The following is a 14843-nucleotide window of genomic DNA, read 5'->3' on the forward strand; positions in this document are numbered from 1 at the left end:
ATAAAGAACAAGGAAATACATCTCTCCAGACGGAGCATATTCGGTCTGATCGGTTAAAATTTTAATTTTTCTATTTCTAATTTATATTAAGTTGTAGTCAGATATCCATTATTCTAATTTTTTTCCACTTTTTTCAGTCCAATTTTATTAGAATGATTCGGGATCAGTGTGCACCTACAAATGTGTTTTCAAATCCGTTGCAGTCATTGAATGACGTCTACCTAAACTGCAATGAGATGATGTAAGTGTTTGCTGAACTACTTCCAATTGCCTTCTCCTCAATTACTTATCAAGCTCCTCCTATACAATAGTTTCACATGCATGTTGCACCTAAGTTCCCGCACCATTATGACAGTCAAACTCAGACATATACTTATCTGCAGGTATACACTCAAACTCCTCCTCCTCAATAACAACAACAACAACCCTTTGAGTTTGAAGGTTTCAGAGCAATGAGTGATTACTTTTTCTCTCACTTAACATCTTCTTTGCAATTTCAAGGAATGTCATCAATGTTTGGCACTACTTCAAATACTTCATTTTCAACATTCAACTCTCAACAATATTATTAACCGACAATGCCCTCACAACCTGACGAAGATGATGACAACGATGATGTGGAGGAGCCTCAACTGGTTAGAGGTGAAAGTGGACAAGCAAGACAACGTCAACCACAACAATATTTTTTAAATGTATTCATTTTTCAGTTCTTACTATAGTTATCAATTTCATTCCCATAAAATTGTCTTATTATTTTAATTTATACATTTTATTTTTAAACAACTAATATAATAAATGTTATAAAAATCAAAGATTTTAACTAAATTCTATAAAACTAACACTTTAGTAAAGTATCATATTCAATTTAATCTTACTATTTTAATTTAAACATATTATTTTTATATACTAAAAATCATAAATCTTAACTTATTTTAAAAACTCATGTTATACTCAATAAAACTAATCCCTAAAACAATAAACAACCCTACAATATCCGTGTAAAATGAAAATTCAAAATTCACCATGTCTCATCTAATCTCGTGCATCAGGTAGACGACTATGGAAGTCATGCATAGGATCCACAAATTTAGTTGAGGGGAGAGAATATGTAAGAAAGTCGTGCCTTTGAGGCACGAGATTGCAAGGATATCGTATTCCTTGTCCACGACTTCACCAAAGTCGTGAACCGCATCCACGAGATCCATAAAATGTACACCACTTCCGTAATTATTTCAAAACGTATACTAAACGTATGATAGTGTAGTTTGACTATACTATCCACGTAAATTTTCCGATAAATTTGTAATTGAATATGTCTAATTTCTATATTCCAAAATTTATGGCTTTAAATCAAAGGAAGTTTTTAAGTAATAAAAAGACTAATGTTTTAGAATGAACAGTGTCACTAGTCTTTATTATTTTTTAAGCCAAATTCTCGTAAGAATCAATTGATAATATGTGCAAGGGTAATGTTTTTACAACTTTTGAATCTATAAAATATGATGATATATCCATCTTTAATTGAAAAAGCATAACATACATTCTTATTAGTTAATAATATTGTAACAACAATCATATTTGATTAAGCACAATAAACCTTTTGAATGTTACAAAGAACACACATTAATACATAATGTTAAACTATAATGTATTTTTTTTGGGTACGAAAACTATAATGTATATATGCATTGCATATAATTTTACAATAATTGGATGCATATAGAATATGTAAAAACATGGTCATAAAAGGGATAGAATAACATACTTTTTCTTTGTAACATCCAAAAACTAAAAAACTTCACTATATATAAAAAGTGCTCGAAAAACTTCACAATATATAAAAGGGCTAGAAAAGCTTCACTATATGTAAAAATGGTTGAGTCACTCTCTACTTTCAGGGTTTTTGATGGTTTTACACTTTCCATCTCTTGATGTCTTAGTCATCTCTCAAGATTGTCACATGTTCATTATTGATCCAACCTTTTAAGATTAGGAAAATCATACTTTGAAAATATGTCAAAACACAATAAGATCAAAGCTTACATGCTTATTCTTTATCATAAGATACTTTTGTAGGAATTCATAGCATGTAAAGATTGCACACTCAATCTCATCTCAAAGAATTTAACCATGTTTCATATACTACTTATACAAAGACAATTGTGATCGATTCAATTATTTGAATGTTCAATTTTAAAAAATAAGATTAAACAATTACCACAATCGAATATATCCAACTGCAAATTACAGTATCTAACACAACTTACTATATTTAATATTTATAGTATGTAGACTACACATTACAAACAATAGGAAAGTGAGTTGAGAGACACAGTGTCTGTCAACACGCTAGTATATAGATAAAGTTCATGAAATATTAATAATAAATATACTTACTAATTAAAGTTTATGAAGTAAAATTGTTTACATGTGTGAGTGATAAGTGAATGAGTTTGGATGAATTTTGTTCAGAAAGTAGTCCACTAATTCATATAAATTCATCTAAATCATATTTTAAGTAATCAAATTCATCTATATCCAAGTTTAATAGATGAACTCTATTTTCATGGATTTTGATGAATAACTATCTAATCTATTTGATTTTTAAATTTGAACTAAAAACATAATTAAAGAAAATTAATGTTTTAAAAATTATTATCTCAATAAAAAAATTAAAATTAATTTTAAAGAAAAAATACTTTTAAAATCATTTAAAAAACACTTTGAAAAACCCTGTTTTTAAAAAAATGTTTTAAGCTTTTTTAAAAGTCCTATTCTTCATCTTTTAATAAAATTAATTTTTTTAAATTTTCTACAAACATGAAATATTTAAGGTTTTACATGTAAAAAAATTAGTAAATATATATATATATATATATATATATATATATATATATGTGTGTGTGTGTGTTATGTACTTAAGAATGAACTTATAATATTAATTATATTTGCATGTCCTATAATTGATCTCAATTTAATAAAATATTTAAATTGAGGGTGAGAATCATGGATGAATTTAATTATCTTGAATGTTAAATAAAATTTAAAAGAAAAAATATCATTTTTTTTAATATTTGTTTTTTGGATGGATTGAATATCCTTGGATATAATAGATTAATTCAAATCCATTCATTACTAAATTTATTTGATTATATCCATTTAAATTCATTAGCTTTAATGAATGAATTTAATTTTCTTAGATTTAGATGAATTATAGATAATTTTTTTCACATCTATACATGTTTATGTATGTATAGAAAGTAACTAACTTGAGAATAAGTTTTAATAAGAATAATGAAAACTCGTGGCATTCATTTGGTTGTGTGAATAAAGATAAGAAAGAAGTTTATGAGAGAAAAGTTATAGAGAAAATAACTTTTTCTCTCATTTGGTTGAGAAAAGAATAAGATGAGAAGAAAAATAAAAATTATATAGAATCCACCAAAATTCTTTCTCTCCACATATGAGAAGAAAGTGAGGGGGAATAAAATGACAAAATCAATAATTTAACTACTCTCTATATTATTTATTTATACACATTCTCCACCATTATTTTCCGTTTGTATTTTCTTAGTTCATAGATATTATTTAAAATTACATCAATATATATTTTTTATAATCAATTTTATTTTCTTAGTTCTTTTTAGTGTATGTATAATTTTGTCATTCAGAAATTTATATCTATATTTTCTCTTCCTTTTCCCTCTTTATCCCATACCAAACAATACAAAAATACGCTTTATTTCTTACAATTTTCTTTCTCACCACTCTATTTCTCAATTCTATTTGTTCTCTTATTTTCTAATTTTCAACCAAACAAAGCACTAATATGGGGTAACATGATTCTAGGAGAGATAATATATCTTTTCCTAGAGTCTCATTCATTTTTTGTGTATCAAAATAGAGATATTCTACAAAATTTTAAGAAAATAATCATTAAATATTTCTTGATTTACCAAGATTAAAAGATAAACATGTATGATTCTTTTAAATGATCTTGTGATCATTAACTAACTTTATAATTTTAATCATTTATGTACATTTGTATGATAATAATTTAATTTTCTCATGATTTTATATAAGAATTATTATCACTTTAACTACTCTCATATATATACACACACATATATAGTCGAGCTACCTCATGAATCCATCGAGTCGAAGTGTATTTGGCTCAAGTTTGACTCGTTTATTTAACAAGTTCAGTTTTTTATCTTAAGATAAACAAGCTTAGTTTTTTTTGCTCAAGATCAACTCTTTTGGTTCATGAACCAAATATATAAGTTAAACAATGAGTCAAGTTTCAAACAAATATTGAGTTGATTTCATTCATTGTCGGTCATAATTAATATACAAAATATGTCAAATTAATAAAATTTTATACAAAAATTTAGTGAGATTAATAACTTCATATGAGACATCTAAACCAAATTAATAATTACTTTGGTTTTCATTAGGAATGACAATGAACATGGACGGACAAAGTAGTAGCTATCTGTTATCCGTTTTTTATACTAGAAATAATACTCGTACCACCTGTACCCATAAGGGTATCCGAAAGCGGGTTTTCCACAAGTTTTCTCGAGTACCCACATATACAACATGTACTTGTGGGTACTTTTTTAATATATTGCATTGCACCTTTAAAATCTTGCATATTGTAATGATTATCTCTTTAAAATGCAATGTCATAATTACATAAGAGATATTACCAAGTTTATGAACATAATTATGTGTCAAAATATGGTAGGTAAACAACACATGTTGTGCTTCAGCTTTACTTCATGAACAACATAATATATTACCAAGTTTTGTTTGCATGGTAATTTCAATTTGGTAGAAAAGTTAAAAGCATAATAAAATATAAAATATAGACTTGTATACTCTTCTATATACAACATATGAGAAAGAGAAATGAGAAATAAAAAAAAAACCATTGTAAGAATGGAGAAAGAGAGAAAGTCGATTTATACACAACACATGCATATCTCAAGATATTCGTAGGCATGAGTACCACTATATTCATGCTTGCTCATACGTATACAATATATAGTTTGTAAAATATACGGGTATCTCTTTGTGATAAATCTGTGCATGTACCCATGCGGATTTTACTCACGGTCCGTGTTTTTTCTCATCCATAATTTTCATTAAGAAAATGCCAAAAAGAAACATTATTATAAAGGGTAAGAATAAAGATATGATGTCCCAAATCATATCCTACACCAATAATAATGGAGCAAAAATAGAAAATATATAATAATTTTTTTAGTTTTTAATCAATATGACATGTTTTTATTAGTATGAAACATGCACTACGCCAGAATTCACATTTAACAATGGTCGTTTAACATCGCCTTCTAGCACATCAGTGTTAAATATAATATAGAAGATAATTACCAACACTTTTTTAAACAAGCGCGGTTAAATTTGATAGGTGATAGGTGAATATAACTTTAACAACGCTTTCTTCAAGAAGTGTTGTTGTATGTTTGCCTATGATATTTAATAACATTTTTTTAAAAACAAACACTGTTAATTTGAATCTATTTAATAGCACTTCCTTAAATAAGTGCCGTTAAATGTGACATATCAACATCATTTTTTACAATAAGCGTTGTTAAAAGTCATATGTTCAAAATGCACTTATTTTAGTTATTACTTAATATGTATTTATGAAATTATTTAAAAATGACAGAGCAATGCAAGTAATTCGGTTGACGAGAAATGAGCACTTAGTGTTAAAAGTAATAAAGACAACCATAACAACACATAAAACTATGCTTGCTCATCTTACCCTAGTGATAAGGTAATTCCTATTTGATTTCCATTTAATAAAAACAATAAAAATATTATTTATACAATATCCTCATTTACATACACAACTTCTACCAGAAAAAGATAAGTCATTAATTATGGATATGAAACACCATTTAGCAAAGAGAATAAAATATATAATCGAGAAATAACTTATCTTCTCAAATCTATTTATTATTTGATATATGTTATATTTTTCCTTATATAAGTTTTCATTTAAAATATATTATAAAAAAATAAAATAAAATATATATCAGACAATGGGTAAATTTAAGGAAATAAGTTATCTCATGGTTTAAATGAATATTTTATTATCTTCAAGAAAAATAATATTTAAAAAAAAGTAATATTTATGAAATGTAAGTATACAAATTTATACTTAATTAATATGACATTCATCATTTATCTATATTACTTTTTGAATAATAAAACATACATAATAAATAATACAATAATAATATATAAAACTTATACCAAATTTCTCAATATTTAATCCTTTGTTTCACCTTTTGCGTAAGAAACTTTCCTATAAATTTGAACATGCGCACCCACTCTCTCATCGTGTATACCAAACTTTCTCTCTCTACAACAAAATTTGCATTCTCTCTCTCTCTCTGTTGAAATATGGGAACAGCTATTCTTATTCGTTCTCATGATTCCCTTCAAAGTCGGTTACGAAACGATGCGTTTTCACTCACTGCATCTTCATCCAAATCGCAAAGAAACCCTAACCCTAGTTCTGGCCGGAGTCGCCGCCGGACTCAGCCGCCGGTCAATACGAATTCCAATGACCGGGATCGGAGTCGGAACGGCATCGACCGGTCAACCGTGGTGGTGAAAGGTCCTGGATCGAATCTCGTGATGGGACAAGTGAAGATTCTTAAGAGAGGAGAAAAGTTACCAGAGATCGCGAAGAGCGATGAATGTTTCGATTCTAGTGTGGGATCGGTCTCGAAGATTCAGGAAAGTTTCGATTCTAATTTGGGATCGGTGGCGGAGATTGGGGAAAGTTTCGATTTAGGGTTAGGATCGACGGATCGGTTGGGTCCAGATCCGGCAACTGTTAAGAATCAAATTAAGGTTCAGAAGCAAATTAGGGTTTTGGATTTGAAAGATGGAGTGTACGCTGGATCGAATTTCGATGTTGCATCGCCACCGCCGAGTTCTGTTCCGGTCCCTATATTCCTCGGAAAGAAGAACGGTGCTTCCACCAGTGGTTTGAGACGGTTGCTTCGACTCGATTCAGTGTGATAAACACTTCATGAGGATGATGGTGATGATGATTTGGCTTTGCCTTGATGATTGTGATGACACTGTTGTATTCAACATGCCTCCTTTTTTATATTTGAGGTTATTGGATACAAGTGAATTCAGAAGATTATGATGAAATTTTGAGTGAGAAAAAAGTAATGCTTTTTTCTGGAATGAAGATTTCAGTGTGTTGTCTCTGAAGTGAGGCTTTTGAAGTTAATTTAGTTTAAGTTATAGGGAATCTATATATGGTTAAGTGAAAAAGGTTATTGCAGGAATGTAATGTTTCTCTGTATATTTAATATTTATGTAGCCTTATTAGTTTACTTTTGTTTGATCTAGGATTTTACTTTAGAATGTATTTGATATGATTAGCTTTCAGGTTTTTACATGGAATAAAGAGGAATTTCATTGTGTGGTGTTTTATTTATGTGTTTTGTTGTCTTACTTTACACTGTTTTTATTGCTTATTGAATTCACCTACATCAGGTAGCATGTATTGGGTTCATCATAGAATGCCCATAAAATTGATGTAGAAGTAAGAGGTGACAAGAGTTGATAAAATACGATACTAGAGTTTTAAGGTTTAAGATATTTTCAGATGTTATGAACTATTTCTGGTAAATAGAGACACAATAACATTGACATCATGATGATGCATATTTGGGCATTCTCATGTGACTTCATTAATGTTGAGTGTATGCTTGGCTGGAGATTATTCCCCAAGACTGTCATTTCAAATTGCATTCTTCTGGGACTGGGATATAACAAAATGTGGCCTTTGGCAGTGGATTTGGTTATGTGACCTAAGAAAAATAAGATTCGTACACCAATTCAACACTTTTATTTGTCATTTTCTCAGTTTATAATCTTTTCCTTGGTCTATTGCAAATGGCATATGTCATGTATGCCTTGCTGTAACAACTATATTATTTGTTGAATTAAGATTTCTGTAAGAAGTGCCATAATAGACTCATCCACTGCTGGGAAACTAATTGTTACCAGACAATGGACATGGAAGGGTGAATAGTCACAGGTGAGATAACATAATGTCTTGAATCAAAACCTTAAGGTAATGGTTTTATGAGTGTATTCCATAGTTTATCACTCTTCCTTTCATCTAATAAGAGACTTCACAGATGGATATACCCACCAATTATTTTAATTCATTAACTTAGTATAATCATCAAAACAATTCATTATATTCAATGCTATAGATTGATGAACGATACCTCAACCCATTTTTCCTTCATTGAGGGTCTCCAATTTGACCAGTATGATTAGTCAATACTTGTGGTGTCTGTTTTATTATAAAGTCTATTCTTAGTTTGCTAAGTATTTTGATGATTATAAGATGAACAAATCAAGAAAAGAGAACTTTGTTTTGATATCATTCTATGGTACTGCAACTATTCATACAGCAGTCTATTGAAAAGAGAACTTAGTTGGACTAAACCATAATTTTAGTACATGAAATTGTGAAAACGATTCATATTAATCTTTCTTTATAGGAAAACTAACTGAATAATGATTGACATGAAGAATTAATATGATTGATTCTTACCATTTCAAGGGCTAATATGAAACTTTACTAAACAGAGATACTCACACGGTCCATAATTTACTATTTCAGCGATTAAAATGAGTTTTTACTACTCCTGGATACATTTTTCAGTTATGTATTTCCATCCGTAAGTGTTATTACATTTCTCAGGCAAGTATTTAAGTACCTGCATAACCTGATTCCTTGGCCATTGTGACGCCATCACTTACCTTAGGATGCAATCATATCACATCTCCATTGGGTAGGGTATGTGTATGTTTAGGCTTTCATACTTTTGGTTTATATATTCATAATGATATCACAAGCGGTTTAGGGTGCACTCGAGATATGTTTTCAGATACTGCTATACGATTACATGGAAATATCCTTTTCCAGAATCAATGCTTCCACCACATAAATGTCACCTATTCAATGAGAATTCCCTTAGGCCTTGTTTGGGAGTGGAGTTTTAGAGGGAAAGGGAAGGGATGGCTTTGAAAAGCCTTCCCTTTGTTTGGGAGTTGGATCAAGGAGAGGTGAAGGTTTTCGAGGGTGTCTCAAACGGTCAAACCCTCCAAAACCCTCCATGTGTCTATTTTTATAGTTTCCCCAATTTGAGATTTTTTGAAGATAAAATGTCAAAATAGTTGAATATGTTTATGATGAGTGTGAAATTATGCTACACTTACATTGCACTTAACTTGCATTTTAGGACATAATTGAGATTGTATGATTGTTTCTAGCTTTTATTTCTGTTTGTTCGGGTTGAGCGAGTGTTTTTGGCTATGTTGTGTTTTTAGCTATGTTGTGCAGTTTGGACGTATTGAAGCTAAAAGAGTAGAGATTGAGTGCAAGAAGATGAAATTCAGTATTAAGACTATGCTAAGACCAATTGAAGGGTCAAAAGAAATCATAGATGTTATATTATATTCCTATTTTTTGGATTTGTTTTGTTGGGCTAAGCACAATATTTTGTAATTAGGATAAATAAGGTTCTCCCTCAAACACTTGACATTTTACATTACATTTCTCTAATTTAGAATTTGTAATTCTCTTTTCTATTATGAGTGAGTAATTCCCTTTGTTTCTAGGATTGAGGCTATGCCATTTTACATTCAAAAAAACATTTGTTCTTACTTTTATTTCATTGAGTATTGTGATTTGAAGCATTAAACTGAGTTTATTGTCGTGAGTTGTCTGCCCAATAAATTACAACTCTTAGATATATTGGGGAAGGACCAAGAGGTGAATCCAACTATCCGACCATTCACTTATTCAGACTAGAATCCTAATTCACGATAGTAGTCTTAGGATTCTCAGGGGTGTCTGGAATTCACCTTGGGTTGCTATAAAACAATTGGATAGAAAGATCCAAGTAAATGATTCAATTGATAATCCTACCACGGGAGTAAGTGCGATTTCAATTGAGTACATGTATCGGAGCTCGAGAGATGATGACACATATCAAAGAGCAATTCACCCTCACAACTTAAAGTTCATTGAAAGGAGCAAAACAAAGATTTGCGGGTGTAAAAGCGCTAACTCTTATCATGTAAACTCTTCCTAAATTAAATTTCAATACATTTTTTACTATTTTCATAATTATTCTTCTCCATCGTTCTAAATTTAATTTTATTTCCTTATTTGAGTTAAGTATAAATTAATTGTTATAATTAAAGGAACTTTCCAGTCCTTGTGGGATCGATATTTTATTACTGGACGACATAATCGTGCACTTGCGATTTGCCCTATCAAGTTTTTGACATCGTTGTTAAGGACTGTGTCAAAATTTCTTTAATTCTCAATTAATTCATTAATTTACTCTAGTGTATTACATGCTTTCCTTTTTCTTGGTACCTCTACTGGTTGCCCATTTGGTTTATGCAAAGTTCAAATTACTACTCAAAGCTAGAAAAGACTTTCCATAAGAAGGCAACAAAGAGAAAGAGCAAGAGAAAGACGTGCGTGTGTACAGAAAATGGCTGAACGAGATGAAAAACCACTTTGCGACTATGCAACTCCTAATGCTCGTAGTTCACTTCCTGAAATAATCCGGCCAACTATTGAGGCAGAGAACTTTTCTTTGTCATCTACTTTGATCTAAATGGTGATGCAAAACCAATTTGGAGGATGAGCTCATGAAGATCCTAATGCCCATATTGATCAGTTCTTGGAATTCTGTGAGACAGTAAGGATTCATTGGGCTTCTGAGGATGACATTCGTCTCCAAATATTTTCATATTCCCTTAGAGATAGAGCTAAGACGTGGGTAAGAAATCAAAATGCTGAAATTCCAGCAACATGGCGAATATTAGAGGAGACTTTTCTCAGCAAATACTTTCCTTCTTACAAAATTGTGTATTATAAGCATCTCATCCAAAACTTCAGTCAAAAGGATGGAGAGTCAATTAATGAGGCTTTGGAAAAATTAAATGAGTTGACTGAAGCTTTCCCTCATCATGGTATTCCACCTTGGATGCTGGTTCAAAACTTCTACAGTGGGATAGACTTTCCATCACAATAATTGTTAGACTCTTCAGCAGGTGGTGTCTTCATGTGCAAAGGAATTGATGATGCTTCAAAGATCATAGAGAAAATGGTTTCTAATCAACACCAATGGGCGAATGAGAGGAGATATCATCCAAGAAGAGACTCTAGTGCACAATATTCAAGCAATCAAATAGAGAAGATAATTTCCACGCTGAAGAATATTTCTCAAAGGTTTGGAAAGCTGGAAAAATATCATGCTAATGTTATTAGGTCTTCTGCAACATGTGAGGGGTGTGGAACAAAAGGGCATGAGTAGTCTGAATGCAAACAATTCATTACATGGAGCTTGGACCAATGAACAATCTGAATCATGCAATTACTATGACTACAAGGAGAGAAGCGGACAACAATTCAACTCACCATACAGGCACAACAATCCCAACCTTTCCTGGAGGAGCAACAACATTCTAAATCATCAACATCAGGATGAGCAAGGTAATAGGAAACCTACAACAAGGTTCCCGCAGATATAATTTTCTCTGATTGATCCTACTCTTATAACAATAATGGAAGGTTAGGAAAAACTACTTGCTAATCTTAATAAATTTCAGTAGGATCAAATCACAATTAATAAAAATGTTTCAAAAATGTTAAATGATTTGAATTCTAAGATAGAAAACCTGACCATCTATGGAAAAATGTTAGAAACACAAATTGTCCAACAAGCTAACAACTTTAATAGGCAAATAGGGATGTTTCCAGGTCAGCTACAGAAAAATCCAAATAATGAACTTTGTAAGGCTATCCGATTAAGGACTGGGAAGAAACTCAAGGATGTTCCACAAACTGAGAATGATATACAAGTGGAAGAGAAACATACTGAGACACAACCCCTGAAGGGGAGCAAAATTTTGAAAAGGTGTCTAAGTATGTAGCTCCACTACCATATGTACCATCAATTTCTTTTCTCCAGAGAATTGCAAAGGCAAAGTTAGAAAAGAAATATGGGAAATTCTTAAATATCCTTACGAAATTATATATCGAACTGCCTTTCAGTGAGGCACTGTAGGAGATGTTTGCGTACATGAAATTTATTAAGGATATTATATCTGAAAAGAGAAGACTAGAGGTTTATGAAACAACTGCTTTATATGAGGAGTGCAATGCTTTAATTCAAAGCAAATTGCCTCCAAAACTAAAAGATCCTGGTAGTTTCTATATCCATTGCTTCATTGGTAACACTAATTTTGACCGTGCTTTATGTGACTTAGAGGCAAGTGTGAGCCTCATGTCTTTATCCGTGTGTAAAAAATTGGATGTGGGTGAACTAAAACCCACTACTATATCACTTCAATTAGCGGATAAGTCAGTTAAATTCCCTATAGGCATGCATCTTGGAGAATGTTTCTATCAAAGTTGGAAAATTTTACATTCAAACGGACTTTGTAATACTAGAGATGGAAGAAGATGCACATATTCCAATCATATTAGGTAGACCATTTTGGCTACCTCTGGTGCTATAATTGATGTTAAGAATGGAAAACTTTCTCTAAGCATAGAGGATGAAAATGTTGAATTTGATATTGCTAAATCTATTAAACAACCTTCTCTTGAGGACTCATGTTGCAGGATTGATATGCCAAACCAAGTAGTGAAGGATGAAGTGTCTAAAGTGAAATCTGAGGATCTCTTGGAGAAAAGCATGCTGGTATGTGAAACTTCGAATTTGGCTGAGGAAGTAGCCGAGGGTAGTGAATCTATAAATATAAGCTTACCAATCCCCTATATCCCGCATGAGGAGATCTTGAAGGTCAGACATAAATTTGATAATTGTGAGAAAGGGAAAGTACCTAAAACGAAAGTAAAAATATTCCATTTACTCTCGGGTATGAGTTCATGGAATTCTGCATGATGCGTAAGGATCAACAGTCAAGCTAATGACGTTAAACGAGCGCTCCGTGGGAAGCAACCCACGTTGGAAGTACTTCCACCATACCCAATAAAATAGACCACTTATAGTTGACACATGGGTTAAGGATACTTCCTACCTAACCCGTGAGTTTCCTTTTTCTTTCTCTTTATTGTTTAGATTTTTACATTAGGGACAATGTAAGTTTCTAAGTTTGAGGAGTTTTTGCATTTATGTAGTTCATTCATGTCATGCATACCATATAGATTTTAAAATTTTTAGGTTGAATATACATATTATCATACATTAGTATATATTTCATAACTCATTTGTTCTATGTACTATTTATCTGCTTTAAATGAAAAAGTTTTAAATGCAAAAATATGCATGAATGATGATTGTTGATCTGTGACTCCATTGAAAAAAATTGTGATAGAATAATAGTATGAAACATATTAGATGTGACAATTGTGAACTAAATTTGGTTTAATAAAAATCTTTGTTTCATAATTATTGCCGTATGCACCAAATGTGAGAAATTTGGACCAAATATAATAAGGATTCTGATTTAAATTGACAATTGCATAAAAACCTTTTTTTCTTTCACGAGTGCATAATTTTCTATGATTTTACATTCTAGAACTTGATTTGTGACCGTTTCAAGATTGAAATCTGTTTGTATGCATTAAAATGATAGAGACAATTAGGAATTTTTCTTTTGACCTTCAACTGTTTGCTATAAATATTGAAAACTCATTAGTTGTCTAATTTTGAGCCTAAACTTTACTGATTTTTTCATAGCTACTCAAATGAGGATTTTGGGAAAACTTGTGATATTTGTTTGAAGCAAAGGAAATAAAAAAGGCCATGTGTAGTGAAGGAAGTCATAAAAAGGTGAAAAAGAAAAAAAAATCATCATTTCTCTTTTAAAAAATCATAAGAATGAAAGAAAAAATAAAGAAAAATTACAAAGTGTACTGAAAGAGAAATGATTGAAAAAATGTTGTAAAGAGAATGATTGATCAAAAAAGGATCATATGATAAAGTAAGACTTATTAAGTAAATCTCAATGTTTCAATTGAATATCTTAAAAGTTTAAATATTTTGGGAAATAAACGTAAGCCTTTTGAATATTTCTTTTCTGTGTCTATCCCATTTTAAATAATTCACATTGGCCCCATTACAACCATTTAAAAACCTATTGATTTTTGCATGCATTCAAATACAGTCAGTAGCGATTTGGTCTACAATTAAGCCTATGATAATTTAATTTCATGAAAATTTGAGTGAAACACAATAACCTTTAAACACATGAGAGTGATGAGAGAAGAGTGACCCTAATTCATGCAGTTGTTATGACTCAAAGATTTAGCTTGAATTGAATTTGTTTATGATTGTTTTGTCTTGAGGTCTTGATGTGTGGATTGTTTCAAAACTATCACGAGATTCCTTGTTATTTTGGGTCATGGGTTCCATATCGTCATCTATACATGATTGTGAAAGTTAGACATAATACTTGCTTGAGGACAAACAAGAGACAAGCATGAGGGGATTTGATGAGTGTGAAATTATGCTACATTTGCATTACATTTAACTTACATTTTAGGACATAATTGAGATTTTATGATTGTTTTTAGCTTTTATATCTCTTTGTTCGAGTTGAGCGAATGTTTTTGACTATGTTGTTCAATTTGGATGGATTGAAGCTAAAAAGAGTAGAGATTGGGTGCAAGAAGTTGAAATTTGGTGTCGAAACTATGCAAAGACCAATTGAATAGCAAAATGAAATCATAAATGTTATATTATATTCCTACTTTTTGGATTTGTTTTGTT

General features: G+C 30.9%; 1 protein-coding gene across 2 annotated transcripts; it reads left to right on the forward strand.

Moving 5' to 3' along the window:
- LOC109326036 lies at nucleotides 6363-7494 on the forward strand. Of its 2 annotated transcripts, XM_019558673.1 has the most exons (2): nucleotides 6363-6756; nucleotides 6799-7494. In XM_019558673.1, the coding sequence occupies exons 1-2, from the start codon at nucleotides 6442-6444 to the stop codon at nucleotides 7066-7068; spliced, it is 585 nt and encodes a 194-aa protein (XP_019414218.1). In that variant the 5' UTR covers nucleotides 6363-6441; the 3' UTR covers nucleotides 7069-7494. The 2 variants fall into 2 exon arrangements, with proteins under 2 accessions (XP_019414218.1, XP_019414217.1); XM_019558672.1 differs by having other exon boundaries at nucleotides 6363-7494.

Source organism: Lupinus angustifolius, chromosome LG14 (assembly GCF_001865875.1).
Source record: "Lupinus angustifolius cultivar Tanjil chromosome LG14, LupAngTanjil_v1.0, whole genome shotgun sequence".
NCBI classification, from domain to species: Eukaryota; Viridiplantae; Streptophyta; class Magnoliopsida; order Fabales; family Fabaceae; genus Lupinus; species Lupinus angustifolius.

What these genes read in the sequence shown, in the direction of transcription:
- LOC109326036 (XM_019558672.1), top strand. Translation starts at nt 6,442, where the DNA reads ATGGGAACAGCTATTCTTATTCGTTCTCATGATTCCCTTCAAAGTCGG.